The sequence below is a fragment of the Aotus nancymaae genome, unplaced genomic scaffold (assembly GCF_030222135.1).
Source record: "Aotus nancymaae isolate 86718 unplaced genomic scaffold, 86718_ANA_hifiasm-v0.15.2.pri h1tg000033l, whole genome shotgun sequence".
NCBI lineage: Eukaryota > Metazoa > Chordata > Mammalia > Primates > Aotidae > Aotus > Aotus nancymaae.
The window spans coordinates 47,724,136-47,750,529 of NW_026988447.1; the positions used below are offsets into that span (position 1 = coordinate 47,724,136).

A 26,394-nucleotide genomic window follows, 5' to 3' on the forward strand; every position below is an offset into this window, starting at 1 on the left:
TTGTAAGTAACATATAAATTTAGGAGGAGAAGGATCTGTGGAAGGTTTTATAAATATAGGATAGATATATATCCTACTTGAAAGCTGTCTCTTCATTTTGAATTATGTTAGTGGTATCTATGTTCTATAACCACCTCCCACTCACCCTCAGGCAAAGACAATAAAATACCTACTGATTATCTAAAATCACCAGGTCCAAACTCTTCATTTTCCTATCAGTTTATTGTTGTACATATGAGGTACCATGCTACTATCAGACTTATATCCAGGTTTTTTATTTTAAAAAACTCAGAGAAAAAAATGTTTCCAGTAATTTTCATTCAATGTGAATGACAAGAATATTATAGCTATAAACATTGAAAAAACCATTTCATTTCTTCCTGAGGAAGTTTCATATTTTAAACAATGAAAAAGGGAATTCTATACAAAGCTAGTTTTAAATCAAATTATCTCATTATTCTTTCATATGCATTTATGTTATTTTCAGATTAGCATATTAACCAGTTGGAGTATATAATGTGGAAAGTATGCATGTCCTCTAGAATTTGATGCTGTCTTCAAGACACATTGAGTGGTCAAAAATCCTTTCACAGCTTTGCTGCTCTAGGTAGCATAATACAAGTACTTGTGAATGAATACATTTTGGTAAGATCTCTTCCTTTTTCTTCTGCCTTTATACAAACATGGAGTATGTTTTTGACATCTATTTGAAAGGATGAGGTGTTCAGTCAATTCGATTTACCTAGACAAAATTATGCCATCAGCAGCTTTGCTTAGCAGTTCAAATGTACATCTTACCATTAAAGCATAAATATGAGTTTTGCCTTTTTTTCTTATTACAATAAATGTTGTTGCCAAATGAAAACATAGCACTGTATACAACTGCTGGGGCCTATTCTCGATACGTTTAACCGTCCTAAGCCAGTTTTCTTAAATTGGTGGAGATGGAAGACTATAGTAATTTTCCTAGCATGTCTGGCACATGCTGCTTCAAAAGAGACAGCAGTTAAGCATGAAGACTGTGTTTTCCATATTTGTTCAAATGACTTTGATTTTGCTTTTAGAGTCAAGAGTCTTAAAATTTGGTTATTTTTCCAATTCTTTCTGCTAATGGTATATTTAAAAATTAGTATATTCTTTAGGTACATAAAACTTAAAAAATTAGTAATTATAATGTATATTTAAAAATTTATAGTAAGTGGATCTCACAATTTATTTTCTAATTAGTAATTGATAATTTTACACATTATAATGACAATGAAAATATTTTAACTATAGCTTTTCCTGTCTTTTTTTTTTCTACTCATACCTTTGATAATATTTTATAAAGCCTCATAGTCATAGCAGGGAATCAATTTACTCCTTAAATTTTATGTACATGCAAGTACATTTAAAAATTAAGTAGGCTGGGCACGGTGGCTCCGCCTGTAATCCCAGCGCTTTGAGAGGCTGAGGTGGGTGGATCATGAGGTCAGGAGTTCGAGATCAGCCTGGCCAACATGGTGAAACCCCATCTCTGCTAAAAATACAAAAATTAGCTGAGTGTGGTTGTGTGCGCCTGTAATTCCAGCTACTCAGGAGGCTGAGGCAGGAGAATTGCTTGAACCCAGGAGGTGGAGGCTGCAGTGAGCTGAGATTGTGCCACTGTACTCCAGCCTTGGTAACATAGCAAGACTCTATCCCACCTTTCACCCCCGAATTAAGTAAATATTAACAAGAAAATAAGTATGATGTATTATTTTCTTTTTTGAATACTTTATTAACCATATATATCATTTACAATTTAAATGTAAATATATTTCAAGAGCCATGACTTGCTCATCTTTGTACTTCCTGCATTTAATTTAGTAGCTAACCCATGTTACCTATGTTCTGTTATCTTCCACCAGAGTAATGGGTGAGATATTTTTGAAAATGGGCCTCTGCTCTGCTTACATTTCTTTGCCATATATCAAAAGTATCATTGCAAACATTAGATTACAAATAATATATTAATTTGTTTTTTGTTATAAATCTCTACATCACATAATTTTATTTTGAACTATCTGGGAAAATGGAATTTTTAAATAATCTAAATGTAAATAGCCTAACCACATCATCTAGGGAAACTGTTTTTAGTTTTTATTTAATAGGTTTTGTTTTGGGGAGCATTAAAAAAAGGTATTCACATTTAAAAGTCAACCTGTTTCTGGAGATGACACATACCTCAGACTCTAGGCATGCATTTCTGTAGAACTAGTGAGGACTACTGGAATAGATTCACAGCTTACAGCAAGTGGACATAGAATTCTCAATCATATATCTTTAGATCCCTACAATTTCTCCCCATAGAGGATTTAGTCAGTATACTTCACATTGTTATTTACTGTTTTGGTATACTGAGTGTGTTTCTATTTACCATCCACAGCTTTACAATATATATCTCAGTATAAAAATTATATTGTGATGGAAGAGTTAGTAATTTTTACATATATTCACTAGACTATGTATATGAAAAAAATCACTTTTCTTTAGCTATAGCACTTATCTTTTTTTTTTTTTTGGTGCAGATAAAACTCATATATAACTTTTCCACTCTCTGATCTAGTACAAATTATAACTTACAATTATTTCTAAATACTTCAGTGGATTGAAATTTTGGCAAGCATTTTTCATGGGTGTTATGCTTTTGACATATTATGCTACATTGTGATGTTTATTTTGCTGCTTGTTTCGTAGGACACTTTTTAGAATCAAAGAATGAGAAAACATTGTACAGGCAAACAATGGTCTAGAAATCTACAGAGACACAATCTTAGTTGACATATAAAAGTGTAAATATTACTATGAAATGGAACAGTTCTGCATTTGTGTTTGATGTTTATGTTGGTTGCAATTGGCTTCCACACTAGTGCACAGTAGTCTACAGTAATCCCACAGGCTCAGATATGGGTTAAGAGAAAGGCCATAGGCCTCAAGGCTTGTAACTCATACTCTTTCTTTTTTCTCATCATCCACATGCCAGCACATGGAAGAAACTTTGTTTTTTTTCTCATTTGAAGAGGTATATTTTTCAATTGCCTTTTGGTAGCTTCGGGAAGCTTTGGAAAAGGTGTGTTCTACATGGAAGATGAAGTCTCAAGTTTTCTCTCAGTGCTATCTTAGTTTCTGCAGCTCCTGTCTCAGCCAGGATGGCAGAGGCTGACCCAGTTTGTGAAGCAGCTTTGAGAGTTCCACATTGTGATCTCGATAGTAGCTTGACAGAAATATCCTGCTCTAAGTGGAGAGGAGGAGAAAAAAGTACATTTTATTTTGTTTATTATATTTCATATACTTTGACTATGTTGAAGTAAGTGTCAAGTATACCAGATCTGGATTAAAATTTGTATTATTAAGCATGTGGACTATTTATTTAGCACATCCTATGTTATTTTACTGACAGTCTTGGGTACTGGCATTTCGTATTAGGAAGAGGCAAATGGCATGGTGATAGTATTGCCCACTCTAATCCTTCCCACACTATTAAAGACCTCTTTACTATTATCTCCTTTCTGGACATTATTTTCACAAAATCAACCACTTCCCTAAATAAACCCAATATGAATTACTCAGTAACCTTGTTGAGAAGAAATGATATCCTGAAAAGTTGTGTTTTTCTTATCTTTCCCCATGTTAGACCAGAGTAAAATAAAATGCTAAGAAAGATATTCTGCCATGTCTCTTAAACATTTTAGCTTTAATAAATTTGCAGAGAAATAGCTTTCACATAAATGTAGATGATATACTTTATATTACTTTCTTGAAATACTATAGAAATTGTACGTTAGTTTCTTCTAATGTTTTAGGATTGCTTTCAAAGTGCTCTGAAGGTATATTTTAATAATCAGCCAAAGAAAATTGGAGTTCTGAAAATGCAATTTGTTTATCAAAACAGCAGAAACCCCCTCTCTCTTCTATATATGTTTTAATTAAGAGTTTACTGAGGACAGGCCCTGTATCTATCAGGCAAGGCACAAAAAATGGTCCTCAAGGTCTTGTTAGATAAAGTATTCAAATAAGTTTAACCCACCTTACAATCCTCAGTCTTAGGATTCTTAATGTAATATATAAATTGTGGGGGGAAAAATCCCAAATCATATTTTAACTTTTGAGATCTAAAAAAATTACAAATCATAATCTACTTGCATTCTTATATTGAAACTATACACTAACTAGACAAATAATAAATAAAAATATAAGGAAATCTTAATATATGTCAAATAAGCATTAAAGTAAAAATGCGGGGTATAGAAATCGAGAAACTAGCATTAAATAATCGCCATGTCACCATTCTGAACAGAATAAACACAAAGTGCTGCATACATACTGCAAAGTGTGTGTCTACATTCCCCAAAACCTAAATTATCTGCTAGTATGATAGATACTGGGAAATATATTAATTCTTTCATTTTATTAGCATTTTAACAGCTCAAAACAGTGTGTGTGTGTGTGTGTGTGTGTGTATATATGTGTACATATATATATATACACACACACATATATATATAGTATATATATATCAGTAATTGATATTATTGCCCAGGGCGCACTTGCTACAACAGAATGACCCAAGCAGTGAAAAAAATATAAATCCTTAAAAAAAATTTGTTTTTTGAGATAGACTTTCATTCTTGTTGCCTAGGCTTGAATGCAATGGTGTGATCCTGGCTCACTGCAACCTCCACCTCCCGGGTTCAAGCGATTTGAGTAGCTGGGATTACAGGCGCCTGCCAGCATGCCCAGCTAAATTTTTTTTTATTTTTATTTTTAGTGGAGATGGAGTTTTACCATGTTGGCCAGGCTGATCTCGAACTCCTGACCTCAAGTGATCTACCCATCTTGGCCTCCCATAGTGCTGGGATTACAGGTGTGAGCCACCGTGCCTGGCCAAAAATAGAAATCTTTTGGTCCTATTTTTACTTTCCAATTGATAATATTTCCTGTCTTGGTTTCAGTTAACATTTATGGTAAAATTTTTGTGCAGGTATCATTCTTTTGGGAATGAGATATTATCTTTTCGTTCTTATTCAGAATGTCAAATTCTATTGTTTTCCTTTATTCTTGCATGACAGGTGATACTATATTGTGGGTAAAATCAAAACAAGCAACCTACCTGTACTGATATTGAAATGGAACTTTTAATTTTTAGAAAGGCTGAAATTTGACTTTAGTTTTTTAAGAAAATAGATGATATTATTTGTTATCACTTTGCTGGTTTAGTTTGTATTTTCAAGCTCTATGCTTACATCAGAATCCATTGGAGGGTATTTTCTTCCTTTGCTCTTTCCAAGGCATTTTGTTTTACCTTCTTCCAGTAACTGACACCAGAAACCTTTATGAGAATCAAACCTAAAAAAAAAAATGAAATATACACACAAAAAAACCAGAAAATCATTTTTCAACCGATTTATATGACATAGTGACCAATACATAAATATTTTATTTGCATAACAATCTATAACCAGAGAAACTGAATTTATTTTTTATTATATTCCTTTGCATAAAGTCTGTTGGCATACTTCTAAATTCTCAGTCCATCTGTCATATTTGTGAATTTGCCAGGTGCCTAATAGAAAAATTGTCAGCAGGTCTCCTATTAATAGAAATTAATAAGGCTACCTCCTTCATCTGGAAGGAAAAAGTTTATAAATTTTCAATTTTTTTGTAGAGTTTAAAAACAAGTCAGTCTTCATCCATGTCTATGGATTTAGAGGCAACTTGTATCATAAAACTACAAGGTAATAGAAGAGAAAAGGTTTCAGCGTATCATGGGGGTGATTACTTTTAGGATTCTCTAGCTATAGAGCTACTTTCTTCTTTTCGTATGAGCTCTGTATTAAAGTAATAGCACCTATAAATGAACCTTTTATGCCATAATTATAATAAACAATAGCACATTAAATACATGTTTTATCTTACCAAACTATTTCATATAACTCTTTCTCATTTGAGGTTTCATTCTAACACTTAAGGATTTGGTGTGAAGGATTCTTCCCATTTTATAGCATTTAGCATACTGTTTTGCTCTTATAAACATTTGCCAAGTATTAGTTGAACAAAAAATGAGGAAGGAGAAAATGTTTGTCAAGGTTAATTTATCTTGTACTATATACTTCAATATTCAGGGCCTCCTGATTCTAGGTTCAGGGCTTTTTCTTTTTTACTGGTCTCTGAGTGCATTTTATATTATGATTCATTGTAAATAAAGCACTAATTTGTATGCTCAGATATAAAAGTGAAAGTAATAGTCAGCAATGATAATTCCTTTACATATTGATATTCAATAATTCTATTGCCATTTTTCTTCCCAATTGGAATTATTACTTCAGATGACTTTTTTGTTTGCTTTAAATCTGTTCCACTTCTAGAAATGCTACTTCCAACACTTTGCTTAAATTTATAATGTGAAAACCTGAAATACCTAGGGTGACATTAACAAAAAATATGTGCAATAGCTGCACATTTAAAACTACCAAACAATGTTAAGAGAAATTTTAGAAAAAAAATAGAAAAAAAGGGAGCTATACCATGCTCATTAATCAGAAGACTATTTTTAAAATACCAAGTCTCTCCAAATTTATCTATAGATTCAGTGTGATTCCTATCAAAATTCCAGTGGACTATATTTTAGGTAGAAACTGAAAATTATTCTAAAGTACGTATAAAAATGTAAAGGAAGCAGACAAGCTAAGTCAATTGGAAAACAAAGAGCAAATTTGGAGATCTTATACTATTTAATTTCAAGATTTACTGTAATTCTACAGTAATGAAGATTGTCCGGTGTTGGCATCAGTGAACCAATGGATCAATGGAATGAAATAAAGAGTTCAGAAGTAAACCTTCACATCTATGGTCAACTGATTTTCAAAAAATAGCTGCCAAGGTTAGTCAATGGGAAAGGATTAGTCTTTTACATTGCACAAGAAAAATAGGATATCTATATGAAAAAAGTGAACATTGACCCTTACCTCATGTTGCATATAAAAATTAACTGAAATGTATTATTGAGCTATACCTAAACTATAAAAATTTAAGCTAAAAACTTAAAAATTTATAGCTAAAATTATTATAATTCTGAAAGAAAATATAGGGAAAAAGCACAGAAAAATTTGTAACCTTTGGTTAGTTAAAAATTTCTTAGGATGAACCATAAAGGAAAAATAATGATAATTGTGAATTCATCAAAATTTAAAATTTTGCTCTCTTAAAGACACTTAACAAAATGAAAAGGGAAACCACAGAGTAGGAGAAAACATTTGTAAAAAATATATCTAATACAGAACTTGTATTTGGAATATATAACTCAATATAAAAGATAAAAATATCAATAGAAACTGGATAAAAGATTGGAACAGGCTGGGTGCAGTGGCTCACACCTGTAATCCCAGCACTTTGGGAGGCTGAGGTGGGCAGATCACCTGAGGTCAGGAGTTTGAGACCAGCCTGACCAACATGGAGAAACCCCCATCTCTACTAAAAACACAAAATTAGCCAGGCATGGTGGTGCATGCCTGTAATCCCAGCTACTCAGGAGGCTGAGGCAGGAGAATCACTTGAACCCAGGAGGCAGAGGTTGTGGTGAGCTGATAGCATGCCATTGCACTGCAGCCTGGGCAACAAGAGCAAAACTCTCTAAAAAAAAAGATTGGAACAGACACTTCACCAAAGAACACATATGAATGGTCAATGAACAACTGAAAATTTGCTGAACATCATTTGTTATTAAGGAAATACAAATTAAAATCACAAATTAAATAGCACTGTACACCCACTAGAATGACTGAATTTAAAAATACCAAGTGTTGGCAAAGATGTGGAACAAACAGAATTGTTGTAAAAATTGAAACTATTTCAACTTTACTTTGTAAAATTTCTTAGAAATTAAAATACATAACTACTATATGACCCACTAAACCCATTGCTATGTTTTTACTCAAAGGCAATGAAAATGTATGTCCACACAAAGATCTTTACACAAATGTTCACAGTAGCTTTGTTCATGATAGCCAAAAAATGCAAATTACTCATGTCATCAACTGGTGAAAGGATAAACAAATTGTGGTATATCCATAAAATGGAGGACTACTTAACAATAATAAAGAATTGACTCCTGATAGATCTGGCAACATAGAGGCAACTCAAAGGATTATGCCAAGTGGAACAAAGTAGCTTGATGACTGCCAGGGGTCAGGGTGCGTAGAAAGTGTTGACCGCAGAGGAGCATGAGGAAACTTTTTGGATTAATGGAAATGTTCTATATCTTGATTTTGCTGGTACAAAACTACTGTATACATTTGTATTCATCAATTGCATAATTACAAGGGGTGATTATATGTACATTATACATTAACAAAGCATTTAAAATGATAGTGTTATTTAATGTGTGCATGTGTATGTGGGAGTGTCGTCTATATGCAGCTGATCTTGTAGAATTTATAACTCTAGCCCTATGAAAGAATGCAAACCTAGATTTTTGCCTCCGTAAGACTTTGTGTATTAGAGAGAGTAATCACATTCCATTTATGTAAAGCCTGGTTTCTCATCATTATTAAAGCAATTGTGTCAGATCAGTACACAACATTTTATGTCTTCATGCTGTTTATATTCTTGTTTGAATCAGTAAGGCAACTGAATAAATTAGTGCTATATTCAGGATTACAATGAGATCATTAATAAAGACTGTATTATTTAAATAATCTGTACATGAAAACCTTTGGGAAACTCTAATACAACATTTCTGGAAGTCTGCAATTGATGTAATATTTTTCATTAACATTTTGCTATCAGCAATTTTCAAAATCGAATTCTGACTCATTTTAAGTATTCAAGTGATCAAAATTCAGAATCCAGACCAGTTATTATTTTTTGCTAATGCAGCTTGCTGTAGATACATAACTGGTGCATACATATGCTGTGTGTTAAAATGAGTAGTCTTCTGAGAGAAAGTTTTTCTAAGAAACACTGAACTCCACACATGCTAAAATTAAGCATCAAAAGAAAAATAGGTTTTTCTTTTATCTCTGCTAATTAATTAGATCTTATGGAGCAGGTGTCATGCTGGGCTTTACTGAGAAAAAAAATTATGTGTGTAGCTGGCACCTGGGCTAGGCATCTGTATGCATAAACTCATAGGCAATGGTATAAGTGTGTCAGGGTGCAAATGAGAAGGAGAAGCTGGAAAGGAAAGCATGTTTATTTACCCGATGGCCTGAGGAACTAGGTCTGGTCCTTCATACAGAACTGTCATAGATAGATGAAGGCACTGCTGTTCATTGAAGGTCTTATGAGTTTAGGACACAAGGGATACTATTTCAGAGCCCAAATGAAGAAGTGTAATAGAAGATGGAGAAAGATCTCCCCACATCTATTCAGAAAGCAGCAGTGTTTCTCTGATGTCTGGTGGAACAGCAAGGAAACAATCTGTTTATATAAGCACTGGCAACCATTGTCATGGCTGGGCCCCTCCTTTGAAGGCTTTTAGGCAGTGAACATGTTAGAGAAGTGTTAATGTATTGTTTAGTGCCCACTTCTATGGCTACCCTAATCTGGAGGTGGGGATACTTTGTTTATTATTGTGTTTCCAGAGTCATGCACATAATAGTTATTCAATAAAGTTTTGTTGATTTAAAGAGTAAAACAAGAATGGGTAACAATGGCTCTTAAGCTTGTATGGAATATCAGCTGGGATGTTTAGAAGTAACTGTAAAAGACTTGTGGGCAGAGGCACCAAGATTCTCTAATGATTCAACCTCTAAACAGTGACTTTCTTTTTTTTGAGATGGAGTTTCACTCTTTCACTCAGGCTGGAGTGAAGTGGCGTCATCTCAGCTCACTGCAACCTCCACCTCCTGGGTTCAAGCAATTTTCCTGCCTCAGCCTCCCTAGTAGCTGGGGTTATAAGTGTGCACCACCATGCCCGGCTAATTTTTGTATTTTTAGTAGAGATGGGGTATCACCATATTGGTCAGGCTGGTCTCGAACTCCTGACTTCAGGTGATCCACCCGCCTGGGCCTCCTAAAGTGCTAGGTTTATAGGTGTGAGCCACAGCATACGGCTGACACTTTTATATTAATAAAAACACGACTTTATTTCTACCCTCATTCAGGTTAATCCTACAAAGCATTCAGATTACGTTTAGAAGACTAAAGTATAACTGAAATGCCTTTACATTGAAAAATCTATTTTTTTTTTTGAGACGGAGTCTTGTTCTATCACCCCAGTCTGAAGTGTAATGGTGTGATCTCGGCTCACTGCAACCTTTGCCTCCCAGGTTCAAGAGATCTCCTGCCTCAGTCTCCTGACTAGCTGGGACTACAGGCACACGCCACCACACCTGGCTATTTTTGTAATTTTAGTAGAGATGGGATTTCACTATGTTGTCCAAGATGGTCTTGATCTCCTGACCTCGTGATCCGTCTGCCTTGGCCTCCCAAAGTGCTGGGATTATAGGCACGAGCCCGGCCAAATAACCATTTCTATGGGTGAATACTGAATTGCAAATAGCAATTCAGTAAATTTCAAAATCAAAATACCATCATGTAGATGTTACTAATACAGGATAAGCATAGAAGTTTTTTTAATCAGTTCTCTTCTGGCAAACAAAAAAATGATTCCTTTAATCAGTTTATGATTTAAGGAATCAGTTTAATGATACACATTTTAACAACTTTTTTGAGATATTATTTACATATTGTTAAATGTACAAGTCAGCACTATTTAGCAAGTTCATATAGTTGTACAATTATCACCACAATCCGGTTTTAGAACATTTCCACTATCCCTCCAAAACCCCTATTTTTGCCACCCATTGCAGTTAATCCCTGCTGTCATCCCCAGTTTCAGATATACTCTTTCTAACTCTACATTTGTCTCTTTTCTGGACATTCCTTTTTTTTTTTTGCTGGTTTGGATATAACAAATCCATTCACCAGATGAAGGACATTTGTATTGTTTCCAGTTTTTCAGCTCTTACGAATAATGCTATAATGATTCCCTTACAAGCTTTTGTGGACTTAGGTTTTCTTTTATTTGCAGGTAGATTCATAGAAGTGAAATTGGATTGTTTGGGTAAGATTCTGTTTAGGTTTTAAGAAACTACAAAACTACTTTCCAAAGTGGCCATATATTATGGATTACTATCAGCAGTGTGTGAGGATTCCAGTTTCTCCACGTATTTGCCAACATTTGCGAAATGGTTTGGCTCTGTATCCTCACCAAATTGTAATGATACCCACTGTCAAGAGCAGGAATACCTGGTCCTGAATTACCTCCACCCGGTCCTGCCCGTGTAATAATTGTAATAATCCCCACGTGTTAAGGGCAGGACCAGGTGGAGGTAATTCAATCATGGGGGTGGTTGCGCCTATGCTGTTCTCGCGATAGTGAGTGAGTGCTCACGAGAGCTGATGGTTTTATAAGCATCTGGCATTTCCCGAGCTGGCGTTCATTCTCTCTTCTGCCTCTTTTCGAAGAGGTGGCTTTTGCCATGATTGTGAGTTTCCCGAGGCCACCCCAGCCATGTGAAACTGTGAGTCAATTAAACCTTTTTCTTTCTTGCTTGCTTGCTTTCTCTCTTTCCGTCTCTTTCCCTCTCTTTCTTTCTTCCTTCCCTTCCTCCTTTTTTTTTTTTGACGTAGTTTTGCTCTTGTTACCCAGGCTAGAGTGCAATGGTGTGATATTGGCTCACTGCAACCTCCACCTCCCAGTTCAAGTGATTCTCCTGCCTCAGCCTCCCGAGTAGCTGAGACTACAGGCGCCTGCCACCATGCTGGCTAATTTTTTGAGTTTTTAGTAGAGATGAGGTTTCACCATGTTGGCCAGGCTAGTTTCATAAACTTCTGACCTCAGGTGACCCACCCGCCGCCGCCTCCCAAAGTGCTGGGATTATAGGCGTGGGCCACCCTGCCCGGCCTAAAGCTCTTTCCTTTATAAATTACCTAGTCTCAGGTGTTTCTTCATAGTAGCGTGAGAAGGGACTAATACGGAAATTGGTATTGTCTTTTGGATGATAGCCATGCTAATGGGTATGTACTGGTATTTCAATGTTATTTTAATTTGCATATCTTTATGATCAGACATTTATGAAGAAAAGTGACATTCAGTGCATCTGGAGATGAATTTTATTCATAATAAAATCTGAGACAACTTATATAGTTTGTTTAAAGGTTCTAGTTTTTTTTTTAAGGAAGTACTTCCTGTTAATATACTATTCACTAGTAAAAATTCACAGTATTGTTTTTCTATGGTTCTAACATCCTGTGCCAATATGAAGAAATTAACAGGTTGGTGCTGTAGGTTCCCAAGATAACTGATTGAATTTCAATCCTGCCTCCTCAACTTACTTGATGAGTGACTTTTGCCTTAACTTTCCTGTGCCCTGGTTTTTTTTATCTGCAAAATATGTGCTCATTGTACCTATCACATAGTGTTTTTTATAAAGAGATATATATGTATATATACAGAACATATAAATGTATATTTATTTTGAACTGTTAAAACCATTTAAAAATTTATCATAAGAAATTAGAGTAGACTTTTTTTTTCTTCTCCCTACTTAGCATTTCTAGATATTCTTTCATGTTTTTTTCTTCTCCCTACTTAGCATTTCTAGGTATTCTTTCATGACGTCCAGAGAACCAACAGATTTTAGTTACTATGGCTACTATAATATGCTAATAAGAAAGTTTTAATATAGTAATTGGTCCTCACATTTATCTATAGTGAGTAGGAAAACAATTCCTGGGCAATATAAATTTGGTTGCCAAGGAAATTATATTAAAAGCCGTTGAAGTTCTTCTGAATCTTGAAGCAGCCTTAGTCCTTCATGACTTAGCCTAACCTTTATCCACAAAACAAACAGCTATACGAAACCCCTGGCTTTCAAATTCTCATCGCCCATTTATTGATGTTTCAAAGTAAATTAGTACTAAAAATTCATATAACATAGTCCGGTTTCATTCATCTTGACAAATAAGTTAACTGACTGAGACATAAAGATGCCAGGTTCAGGTATTTATCTAATTAATATCTCTAAACATGAAGACATCTGTTTAGAAATCATACCTAGCATTGATGGCTAGGTATAATTGTGAATGGATAGATTCGTGGCAAAACTAAAAGTTGATATTTTTCATTTTAGTGCATACAAATTAGCACAATTTCATGCTAAGCATTGTTTTCTTCTGTCTTATTTCAAATGATTGCTTCAAAACACTATATAACACGTAACACAAAAAGTAATGTCAGTATATCAATCCCATTTAGGGATTAAGGGTATGTGGAACAAGAGTTGTAGATTATAATTTACTTGATTGAATGAGAAAATTATTATTTATATTTTTAAAGCTTATTTTGCTTATTTCATTTGCACCCACAATCACTGAGAAAATCAGATTATTTAACATTAAGTATGTCATTTAACACCCATATTGACAGTACTAAGTCATTTTAAGGCATCACATTCGTCAGTGACTTTTGTATGTCTTTGGAAGTCTTGAACCCTTTAACACTTGTGGAAAAGAATAAACAATAATCTTGACAATGGAGGCTTATTGTGATTTCTCTTGAAAATAGTTTTCATGCTGGAATTTGCTATCTGGAAGATAATAACTTTAAAGATCTCTTAAGTTGGAGTACTCCTTCATGCCAAGATTGCATAGTAAAACATTTGTATAGACCTTGTTTTATCCATTTATTCTATGAGCAAAACACTACATTTATGTAGTTAGTTGAGAATTCATATTGGTTTGTAGCTTACTATATCCTTGGAGGACGTCCAATGAGAATTTTTTTTTTTAAGCACCAATAAAATAATCTTCATTATCACCAGCAGGAAATTAAGGAGCAATACCAAAGTGTACAAAGGATCTTTTGCCAACTGGTATAAATGGCATTTCTGAGGATATATATTTTGTACCTCTAGTCATTGTCAAAATTTCCAAAGCACTACAGAAACAGCTATCAGTACAGTTACTCTAACAGGAGTAACTAAATTGTGAAGACAGGTTTCAGATAAACAACTGCAAAGGGCATAGGGTGAAGGATGATCAATTTGGACCTAAGACAATAACATGAAACTTCCAAATATTCTACAACTAATGCACTGCCAGGTTTTACAAGGTGTGTCAGGCCAACTGATGACTGAAAAAAATATATAAAAAGAAACTGAATGAAAGCACATTATCTCTATCCGTAGGGTGAGAGCCTGGGTAGCACTGCTGCCCCAGAAACCGTGGTTTCAGGGACTACACATATCTTATGTTGCTGCTTCATCCACTGAGACCCCACCAGGTTAGAGAATCATATAATCGGTAATTTTAGCTAGATACAGCCCAGGTGCAAATGGACCCACACTTCTTTGTATATAGTATGTTGCTTTGATATTCTCTTAAGTTTACACTGCCTTTTCTCAGCAGTGGAGATGAATAAAAAGCTTGCTGCTGAGCTGGCTGCAGAGGGGACAAATACACAGCATGCAGTTCAAGGACTATTCCATAAGAAAAAGCAACTCTGTCTTTATAGAATACTGTACTTCTTTTTTTCTGAAATACAATGCTTTGCTACAAACTCCATAAAAAAGACCCAAAGATAACCTAATTTGAAATAGAAAACTGTTTAGAAAATAAAAGCTTTCTTTTCTAACAGATACTTAAAAAGATATAAAACAGAAACTGGTCTTGAATTTTTAAGTGCAAACTGCAATCACTCAGCTTTCTTTAAGGTCAAATTGAATGTTAAATACCTAAGACCAATGTCTGTGTTAGTACTTGAACTAAGTGCTACAAAACTCTGACAGTACTCATAGTATAGAAAACACAGAGGTCAGAAGGTTAATAATAACAGCAAAGCATAAATGACTCTTAGGAAGGAAGCTCAAAACTGCAGAGTTCCACTTACTCCTTTGTCCTCTAAACCAAAATGCCTCCTTACATGTCTCTATATTTGGTTTGTAGAACATAAAAGCAGTATTTGATGTTTTTCTGCTTATCTCATTTTTTTTCTGCAAAGGTCGATGAAAGGTAAAGGAAACCTACCTCTCACTTTCTAAATTGATATTAATAGAGTACCAAAAAAAGGGAAAACTACTTGATCTATGGAACTGAATTTTATACTGAAAAATGAAATGGAAGAATTCCATAATCATCTTTTTCAGTTTCTTTAAGGCTTAGTCTGTGAGCCTAAGGTAATTAAAAAAAAAAAAAAAACCCAAATTATAGCGTGAGTCAGGTCCATGACTCAATCCAACTCAGTATCTTCCAGTTGCCCTACACAAGTGAGGGAGGAACGAATATAACTCTCCTTAATCTGATTGCCAACCATTTTAAATGGACAGAGAAAAGATAGAGGTCTTCTTCAAGAATGCTAAGTGGGCTGGGTGCGGTGGCTCATGCCTACAATCCCAGCACTTTGAGAGGCCGAGGTGGGAGGATCATGAGGTCAGGAGTTTGAGACCAGCCTGGCCAACATAGTGAAACCTCATCTCTACTAAAAATACAAAAAAAAAAAAAAAAAAATTAATCAGGCATGGTGGTGGGTGCCTGTAATCCCTCCTACTTGGGAGGCTGAGGCAGGAGAATTGCTTGAACCTGGGAGGCAGAGATTGCAGTGAGCCGAGATTGTGCCACTGCATTCCAGCCCAGGCGACAGTGCAAGACTCCCTCTAAAAAAAAAATAAAAAATAAATTAAAAAAAATGCTAAGTGAGGCCCAGAGCCAGCACTAGGGTGAGGTAAGAGAGGCAGTTAGGACACAAATGTAAGGCGGCACTAAGTCTTAGGCATGTGCACACCTCCGAGAGTGACTGCCTTCTTAAATCCTAGTGCCTTACTGGCCCCCAGTCATGGACCTTATAGAGTCAGTTACCTAAGAAAATCAGAGGACACCCGCAAAAAACCATGCAAATGAACAGAAAAATCAAACCAGTGCTTTAGCTGCTGAGGCCTCTGAAGGAGAGGTGACAGGATCAGATGAATAGTGGATAAAGACAAAGATGCAAAAAAATTAAAAAAAGGATGTATGTTTAGCAGCAATAATAGTACATCTCTCTCTGCTTATTCAATTACCTATGGACTATTTGTTGCTGCATGATATTGTTTTTGAAAATTACACAAATGAGAGGAGTCAGTTCCTAAACTACCTAGTTACTCAACTGTTCATACTTCCAAGAGGCCCCATATTGCCTGTTAAATAGGCTCAGGCTTTACGAACTTATTTCGGGTAACTTCTTTTAAGGTTAGTGGTTTGTTTTAAGCTTTACACCTGTTTTATTTCTCTACTTTCCTCCCAGGGAAATCTTTGTACAATTAGGAATCAACATAGGATTTAGGACATTTCTTTGTCACACAGTTGAAATTTTTTTTTTTAAGTAGTTACTTTCAAATTGAAAAATAATCAATATATGAGGAACAGGTGACCTGAAAATTGTATGACCAAACTGCAGTTTCTTTGAAATCAGTTCTTTGCTGAAACTTCAATAAACTAATTAGAATATAAACTTACGTTAGAGCTTCAGAGTAATTGTAATGAGGCGAGACTCCTAGAAACTTCTGTACATCATCCATCACTGTAGCAGGATCAGTTCTTAGTTGTTGCCCATCAATAATTAGCAACTAAATTACCAAAGAAATAAAAAAATGCAGGTTGAAAAAAGACACGTAAACATTCATCCTCATTAATGACCTGGATTAAGAAATAAATCACACCAATTAAATACACTCATGGTTTGCAAGCTGAGAAGTCCTACAAACACTATGAAAACATAAAAGGCAGTTGAGAGACCAAGAGAGCTTAGAAATGTGACTAAAAAATCACAAAGGGAAACCAACTTTCAAAACAGACAAAGCAATGATTCGTCGTTCAAGCTGCGGAGTCCTGTAGAAAAGAAGAAAGGTTGTAATGAACTCAGATATAATATGACACAGAACATGTCATTCTTCATAATTCCTTTCAGGAATGGCACTGTAAGGGTTGAAGAAATATTTTGATAATCCATTTGGGGAATGAGGTTAGACTCTCAGAACACCTGAATGTGGATAAAGTTCTTCAAGAAACTAAGGAGAAGAAGTCGCTTGTTGCTCTGAGGTGGGTGGACCCTGCAAGATGAGAGGAGACCAGGATTAAAGCCCACGAAGCCTGCAAAGCGGGTCTTGTTTATCCATACCTCTTCTCTGATATTTCTATTTAGTCTAGACCAGCACTGTTCAATAGAACTTTGGACATGTTGGGTCTAACATGTAGCTATTGAGCATTTGAAATGTAGCTACAGCAACTGAGGAACTGAACTTTTTATTTGATTTTAATATAAATTGAAATAGCCATACGTGGTAGTGGCTGTCATATTGGACAGCATGGTTCTAGACTCACAGGCATGTATCATGTCTGATGTGACTGGATTGCTTACACAATCCCACACGGGGCTGATTTTGTAATCTAGGTTGATCCTAGGCAGACGCGATTCAAGGGGCTGAGAAAACCACAGGACTTATAAAAAATTCAGCAAGATGGTTCAGAAAGGAAATAATGGCACTTAATTAAGCAACACAGTATTTGTCTTATTTGCTTAAGAGGTTCTCTTTCAAACTTTATTCTCAGAATAAGAATCAGGGACCTAAAGCTTTCTAGGCTTTTTACAACCAGGAGAGGTATGCACAGCAAATAGAGCAGGGAGAATTATCCTGAAATACTCGTAAAAAATTAAACAGTTTTTCTACTTCTGCCTGTTTTTCCTTGCAGCAACCTCATTATTTACAACTAAAGAGGAAAAACGAGTAATAGTTTAGTGAGTGAAAATTTTCTTATCCTAAGGCAAAGTCATCAACTTAATGAGATTCTAATATGATGTAAATCCTTATTACTCCATACCTGAAACGGGGGGAAATAAACAAGCCATCTCTCGATGTGACTGGCATACCACCCCGGGACCAAACATCTCTTCTGCAAGGCTCTGAGCTCCGAGGGTGCGTGGGGCCCTGCTGAGATCACTTCGTAGAAGCTAAATTTCAGAGCTGCAGGGTCTTCATGTGATCGCTGATGCTATGATGAAAAGATGGATAATTAAACTAATCTGAACCATAGGCATAAATAATTAAAAACCAATCTTTGTGACAAGTCTCAAAGCTAAAGAAAGAAGTGCCTCACTGCTGGAGAGTTATTTATTTTGAAATTAATAACATGAAAATGTTTGCTTAGAGCGTCAGGATTTAAAGTTCTGATACTTATGGGAGTACATTTTTGAGAACTTATCTGGTAGAAGTTGAATTCTTATTGATAGGATTCCTTCACCAACTTTACTGACTTGTTTCCTTAGTGTACGTATTTTATTCTGAAAGTAAACTTTCGAAAGCTGCGTTAATGCTCCCTTTCCAGCTCATAAGCAAACCATTTATCGTGTCCAGTGAATATCCATAATAGACAAGCACTCTACTAGCTCTGCCAAATAGTTTTGCTCCATCTAGTAATGCAGTTTTAGATTAGAAAAGGCCTATCAGCTCTTTTAAATGGAGAAAGTAGTAGAAAGTCTGACATGTACATTATCTGAAATCCACAGCTTTTATCATACATTGCCTGGTATCTAAAAGCCAAGATTATTTTATCTAATGGTAACCTTTGCGGCGAATCAGAATCATTTATTGTGCAGAAAATGCAGAAAGCAGCAATGCAAGTAGGAAAGTGTTTCATAATGGCTCAGGCTCAGGCCCATGGGTGTGAGTAAATCACCTTTTCTTTAAATTGGCCAATAAATAGTCAGGCTTAATGGTGAGTTTGTGGATGTTTACCACATCTAGTTGAATAGCAAATTTTCTTCAATTGAGATTCAAATCACTGGACTACAAACTCTACAAGACTTTGTTAAGGCCTGCATTTTGCCACTGTGATTTATTTGTAATATTTAGGATGTTTTTGTTAGCTTGCAGCCTTAAAGCCTTCTTTTTCTGTAAATTCCTCATTTTTCAGGGACTAAGTGGTTGCCAAGCTCTGATTTTCTTCTTTCTCTTGGAGTCTATTAAGGCTTATTTCTATTTTCTCCAGATACTTGGTGGAAAAGGTAAAAGGTGCAAAATCAAATCACTCAGTTTGCAGTTTGCTGTCTGTTTTGATTTAAAAGATGGCTTCAGGTTGAGCATGAATGATTAGGACAGAGTTGTGGATTTTAGCTTTCCAGGATGTCTCCACTCCCTATTATTCAGATTATTATCAAAATGCCTATCTAAGTTTTCTCTGCTTTCTATGACCTTTCCCCACTAGGCTCCTGCCACAAAACCTTTCCCAACAATCTGTTCTTCCTCTTGCGAACTGCAAAAACTGCTTTTGTTAAGTAGCAAAAAGACTTAGTGATGAAGAACTTTAATCTCTAATATTACAATTGTCAAGAATTTAGCTGTTTTAAATTAAATCAGTGAGAATGGAATATCCTACTCTGGAAGGGAGGACCTAAGCCATGTGGGTCACTTTAACACAGGGAAGTAGCCATATATCCGGCCTACTTGCAGATTTCAGAATGGGGATTTTTGTAAATAGAACATTTATCTTAACATTATAGTTTCCAAGACAATAGGACCCTTAATCTGCTTTTTAGTATTGACCTGATGATAACTCCTTTACATAGCTCTGCTTTGCATTTATGAAAACACTTCTTCATTTTAATTTTACCTAAATTTCTTCCCTTACATATCTTTTCCTTATTTAAAAATGTGCCCCATGGTTCTGGTATTTGGACTTCTCTGAGACAGCCATGAATAAATCTGCCTTTTCCCAGGTGGTCTTTGTCAGGTGGGCTTTGTCGTTCTGAATAAGTCTGTATGTTCATCACTTATTACTTTCTAATTTATATGTTTGTTTATACATATTTCTCCACTTAGGCTGAAATCAATTTTGAGTATAGCATTGGATTTATTTTTCAAATCATACTTAGAACAAAACTTTGCACACAGTAGTCATTAAAATTATTTAATGAATGGATAAACACATGAATAGCAGGAAAGCGTTTTTTAAATTACGAAACTGAGAAATGAGAACTAAGGATCCTAGAGACTAAAGACAGTGACTCCATTAATTTTATTATGTTCTTATGTTAATTTTGACTGCTTCTTATTGAATCCTTCCAACTGGTGGTTAAAATATCACTGAAGTTTTAAAAGATTGTTTCCTATTATTTGTAATGATTTATTAAAAGTATATATATTTTTTTCTATTTGATATATGTCTTATTACTAGAGTTTGTTAAATTACTTCAAAGTTATCATTTCTATATAAGGTTCTAACCAACATAAGAAAACAATGGCAATGAGTATACAAGAAACATTTGGACATGCTAGGTTCTCAGGGATGAAGAATTTTTTCCTTTCCTTTTTTTTTTTTTTTTGAGACAGTCTCCCTCTGTTGTCTGGGCTGGAGTACATGGTAAAGTCACAGCTTACTGCAGCCTCAACCTTCCCAGGCTCAGGTGATCCTCCCACTTCAGCCTTCCAAGTAGCTAGGACCACAGGCATGTGCCACCATGTCTGGCTAGTTTTTCTTATTTGTAGAGACAGAGTCTGCCTATGATGCTCAGGCTGGTCTTGAACTTTTGGGCTCAAACAATCCTCCCACCTGAACTGCTGGGCTCAAAAAATCTTCCCACCTTCCAAAGTACTTGGATTACAGGCATAAGCCACCACACCCAGCCTAAAAATTCTTATATTAGCTTTGCCACTAAGCTGTCTCTTTAGTACAAGCAGTTATTTAAGCTCTTTTAGAGCTAGGGTCAGCAATTTATGGCCTACTGCCTGTTCAGTAAAGTTTTATTGGAACACGGCAGTGCTTATGCATTTACATATTGTCTATGGCTGCTTTTGAAATACAATGGTATAATTGCCTCAGAGACTGTATACCCCACAAAGACTGAAATTGTTGCCATCTGACTCTTTATAGAGTACACATGAATTAGATGAAAAAATAATGATTTAAATTATTACCTTTAAAATGCAGATATATAGAAGCAGAGATATAAAAAAGTAAATATTTTCTTATATTTTAATTTAGTTTTATTGCATTAATACAGTTTATTAAATGAATCGATTACGTTAATAAAATAAGAAAAAATGGAGGAAATTTCCCAATGGAAATTAAGAAAAATGTATCCATTTTTGTGTAGATATCAAACAGCTAGCAAATCTCTTTTGTGAAAACCTGAGGTAGTGGCTATTGCTAAAAATGATGCTCCATTGTCCATACTCCCCTTCTCCCTGTTGGATTCTATTTGCATTTTCCTTACCTGGTACCAGGAGTATGCTCGGTCTGAAGGGTCAATGAGAATGGTGATGATCTTGGCTTTGGGAACCAGAGAAGCAGCTCTTTTAGGGGCTTCTTCTGAGTGGAAATAATTGGCACTCTTCTCAAACAAAAAGTCAGTGGTGACATTAGATGGGACTGGGAAGAAATCCATATACCTAGAAAAGGAATATTTTTCTCAAAATAAGACTCTGGTTTATACTCATATTCTGGTGACCAAAGATGTTAAAAGTGTCCCACAAATTCATCTGTTTCCTAAATAAAAGCCTTTTTCTTTACAGCATTTGTCCTCTATAGTTAGCAAGAGAAAACTACCCAGAACACTAATAATGTGTTTGGAAGATGTTTTTTGAGGTACATTTTCTTTATGTTTTGCTTAATATCAGGAAAAAATATAAGAGATAACAAAAATGTAGAAACATAGTGATCAAACTGCAGCAGGAATTAACCTATCAAATGTGTCTGAATGTAGAAACATTGTACAGAGAAAAATTCAAGTACTCAAACAAAAAAAAATTTATTAAAACAGATGATACGTTCAGTTCAGACATTTTAAAAGGATTTAGAGGAGATATTTTTTACTTTATTTCAAGTGAAATAATTTCTTTTCCATGTATTGTGCCAGTGTTATATTTAATCACATAGTATCAAAGGTGCAGAGCATATCTGGTATAAATATTACTTTTTTGCTTAATTTTTATCATATAGAGCCACTTATGTCCTCTTTAGAATAATTATAGGAGTTGTTTAAAAAGTATGTACATTCCAAATATAAAATCCTAAGAAATTTCCCAAGGTCATGTTCTATATCCTTATAGGTAGAGATAATTCAAATTACCAGAAGAATGAACACAGGGATATCTATAGGGTCAAGCACTGAAATGTAGGATTTTGTTTAATGTTCCACCTGAATAAAAGTTGTCAAATATAACAAATTCTGCATAGGATAAGAAATATTTCTGAAGCACTAAGGAACATCTTTTAGAGGAAAAGGGCTTTTTTAGAGAGACTGTAAAAATATAGCTTCTAGGAATTCTTAAATTCTATGATAATGGCCTCAGCCTCCACTGCCACCCCCTTCCAATCATAAGCCATTATGACACTGGGCTACCAAGACAAGGTAGTTCAATAATCACTGAACAAAAAAGTCATTAACATTCATGCAATGACCTGTTTTTTTTTTTTTTTTCTAACAGTGTCTTGTTTTCTTTTGACCAAAAGATCACATGAGGTGTTCATAAATTTTTGAATGTGAGATCATATCCTAAAACATGATAAAGCTTCTGGTAGGATTCCAGTTAACACCTTGCAAAGTTTAGCTGGTGCAACACAGTGGTATCTTGAGATTCAGAGCAGTAAAATCCTTTTATGTTGTCTGGAATTGGCTTGTTGGTGATACATAATTCTGGCACCCCTGTACAGAGAAAGAGATACCCAAAACTTTCTGGAAGATTTGATGTGCTATTTGTTCTGGTGTACATTCTATTTACAGAAAGTGCCAAATTTCAGGATACTCCTTATGTAGGAGCTCACACTGGTTCCAGAAGTGCTAAGATTATTTAAAGTGTCTAGTGGTGTCTTATTTGGTCCAAGCTTGTCTCAGGCTTGCTTGTTCTGAAAAAAGGCTTTACAAAAATCACAAAAAAGAGCAGAAATTTTAGCTTCTTAACCTGTCCCACCTTCCTAGAAGACTTTTAATCTGGAATGGTTTAGGGTTTGAAAACCTCCTCAAGCAGGTCTGGATCTTGGACCTATAATGTGTTGTTTTTGCCAGGCCCCAGGGGCTCATGGAGAGGGCAGGGTGCAACTCTTGTTTGCCTATATGTCTGAATTTTTCTTTTCTTTTCTTTATTTTGGAGACAGTCTCACTCTGTCTCCCAGGCTGTAGTGCAGTGGCCAGATCTTGGCTCACTGCAACTTCCGCCTCCTGGGTTCAAGCGATTCTCCTGCCTCAGCCTCCTGAGTAGCTGGGATTACAGGTGTGCACCACCACGCCCAGCTAATATTTGTATTTTAGTAGAGACAGGGTTTCACCATGTTGGTTAGGCTGGTCTCAAACTCCTGACCTTGTGATCCCCCCACCTTGGCCTCCCAACGTGCTGGGATTACAGGCGTGAGCCACCGTGCCCAGTGCTGCATTTTTCTGGTGTAGTTGCTAGCACTTACAGGCACTTGAAAGATGTTTGATGAATAGAGAAGTAAATAAAAGGTTCATATTTTTGGTATGGGACCTGGAAGCTCCGCAAAAGGCTCACATTTAGAGAATGTAAATTGAGGTTATTAAAAAAATTAGTGAGCAAACTGGAGTGTTTTAACAAATTGGGGGTTAAATGTAAATGCCTGCCTCCTGTAAGTTTTTCTACTTCTATAAAACATAAAATTTCAGCATTTTCTTTTACCTGAAAAATGGAATTTTTTGTAATACCCCACATTTATTTGTTTTTTTTTTTTTTTTTTTTTTTTTGGAGATGGAGTCTCATTCTGTCATCCAGGCTGGAGTGCAGTGGCATGATCTCAGCTCACTGCAAATTCCACCTCCCAGGTTCAAGCAATTCTCCTGCCTCAGCCTCCCAAGTAGCTGGGATTACAGGCACCTGCCACCACACCCAGCTAATTTTTGTATTTTTACTAGAGATGGGGTTTCACCATGTTGGCTAGGCTGGTCTTGAACTCCTGATCTCAGGTGATACACCAGCCTCAGTCTCCCAAAGTTCTGGGATTACAGGCACGGGATTTTCCTTAAAACCAGATTACAATGTTTAGAAGTTCTAAATGCTGATAGGATTTCATGGCTTTCTACATACTACTCCAGGCCTCCAGTAAGTTCCTATGTAACTAAAAATAGTAAGACCAAATCATGAAACATCAAATTTACATGTGTGCATAAGTTAAACATTTTTCTTAAATTGTCTGACTGCAAATGTTGACTGCCAAAGATAAAGTTTTTAAATTTTCATATGCCCTACTTTGCTTGTACCCTAAGCTTGTGCTTAGGCTGCTGCTTTTATCTAGTTCTCCAAAAAAGCAGATCTACACATTCACCGTCTCTGGGTTAATTCTTTAGTTGACCCTGGCACTCTGAGACCACATAATCTTCATAATCTTCAACTTGTGACATCACAGTCTCAACAGGACTGCTAAGGTGCTGATGCCTCATAGAGAGGCAAGGCCATTCTGAGGGTTTGAAAACATTTGATGTCATTGAGAGTAAAGCTGTAGTTATTGCTACAGATTGACATTTGCAATTACTACTTTTTGTTATTTGCGTCAATTGACTTTTGTAAACATAATTTGTCCATCAAAAGTATATGTATTTGGTGGTTTTAATGAGTTATATTTAGGATCTTTCATTGCTTTTTAGCTTTTTACTTATTTATGTCATTTCCTTGTAAACTGCTTAAGGGACCTTTTTGTTTGTGTTTTTTTTTTTTTTGGAGACACAGTCTTGCTCTGTTACCCAGGCTGGAGTGCAGTGGCATGATCTTGGCTCACTGCAATCTCCACCTCCCAGGTTCAAGTGATTCTCCTGCCTCAGACTCATGAGTAGCTGGGAGTACAGGCATGTGCCACCATACCCAGCTAATTTTTATATTTTTAGTAGAGACAGGGTTTCACCATGTTGGCCAGGCTGGTTTCGAACTCCTGACCTCAGGTGATCTGCCCGCCTCAGCCTCCCAAAGTGCTGGGATTACAGGCATGAGCCACCATGCCTGGCTGGACTTTTGTTCTTATTAGAGTACCCATCCACATGATGATCAAAACATATTTATGAAACATTTATGGTAAAAAAATTAATAACTGTTGTAAAAAGTTTTTACCATGAATTTTTCAAAAATATTTTTGATAAAAAGTCCTATACAATCCAAATATTGACAGAAATGTAATGCTAATACATTCCTGTCCACCTCCAAAGCAGTTTTTATTCAGTCCTTTTAGTCCTGATGTTAACATCATTTTATTCTATAATTATATACTAGCATACATATTTGAATCGTGGTCAAATACAGCTGAAGTAGCTGATGGTTTCTTTCTCCTCTTTTTCTTTTTTTGAGACAGTGACTCATTCTGTTGCTCAGGCTGGAGTGCAGTGCTGCAGTCACAGCTCACTGCAGGCTCAACCTCCCCGGGCTCAGGTGATCCTCCCATCTCAGCCTCTCAAGTTAGCTGAGACCACAGGTGCACACCATCATGCCTGGCTAATTTTTGTATTTTTGGTAGAGATGGGTTCTTGCTCTGTTTCCCAGGCTAGTCTCTAACTCCTGACTTCAAGTGATCCACCCACTTTAGCCTCCCAAAATGCTGGGATTACAGATGTGAGCCACTGTGCCTGGCCGTTTTTGATGGTTTCTTGATTTTTCAGCTGTTATTTAATATAACACAATTAATATCAAACCCTGAACTGAAAAGTTGGTAGTGAAATATATAACAATTAGAATATATGTAAATCCTAGTAGGTGCTCAAATTATGCTCAATCCATTTCTTTTGCTTTTCATTCGGACTGTTCACAAGCAGCTCCTCAGGGGTTGATAATTTTAAAATTGAGATCATGCAATTTGACAACAGAGGTTACTATATATGACTATGCTAAAATAATGCAAGATATATTTATGCTGTAGAATTATTATAATTCACTCCTTTATACCACTCTCTGTCCAGCATACCTTCATAGCAAGACCTCTAGATACACTTTATGAACATGTTAGTTTGTACCATCTAGCTCTACTACATGACTGTATTTTATGTATTCTGTTATTTTTACTTTTTAAGTGTTTTCTTCAGATTGTTGACATATTTCTAATTTCAATTCAAAGGCAAAAATTAAATTTTGTGTATTATTGATTGGTTTTTTTATGGCTTTCATTATTCATGTAATATACAAACATTTCTAGTTTTATTTCTTTATTTTTCTTTTATGTGCCAAAGAAAATAGAAAATTACGTATATTGGCTATAGCATCACTTAATAAAAGCGCACAAGAAGAAAAATATATGAAAATTTTTTTCCTTATGAGTAGAGAAGAATGAAATTTCTGAGTATTATGCTATTATTCTGACTTAATATCTGTAGTTACCATCAAATAAAATTAATACCAATTGAAATTACATGTG

At 35.5% G+C, this 26,394-nt stretch overlaps 1 protein-coding gene across 3 annotated transcripts in view; it reads right to left on the bottom strand.

Annotated features, from left to right (window-relative positions):
• Positions 1-203: 203 nt before the first annotated feature.
• The window catches only part of LOC105731347 (N-deacetylase and N-sulfotransferase 3), a 200,706-nt gene continuing 174,515 nt past the window's right edge, over positions 204-26,394 (bottom strand). For 2 of the 3 annotated variants that reach the window (XM_012473042.2, XM_012473040.2), the window contains exons 10-14: positions 21,269-21,443; positions 17,878-18,048; positions 16,516-16,625; positions 5,265-5,367; positions 204-3,250 (exon numbers count right to left, since the gene is read on the bottom strand). In XM_012473042.2, the coding sequence (XP_012328465.2) occupies positions 3,053-3,250; positions 5,265-5,367; positions 16,516-16,625; positions 17,878-18,048; positions 21,269-21,443 (757 nt within the window). In that variant the 3' untranslated portion in view covers positions 204-3,052. Of the gene's footprint in view, positions 3,256-5,264; positions 5,368-16,515; positions 16,626-17,877; positions 18,049-21,268; positions 21,444-26,394 lie in introns of all 3 variants that reach the window. The other variant, XM_012473043.2, reaches the window with a different exon arrangement.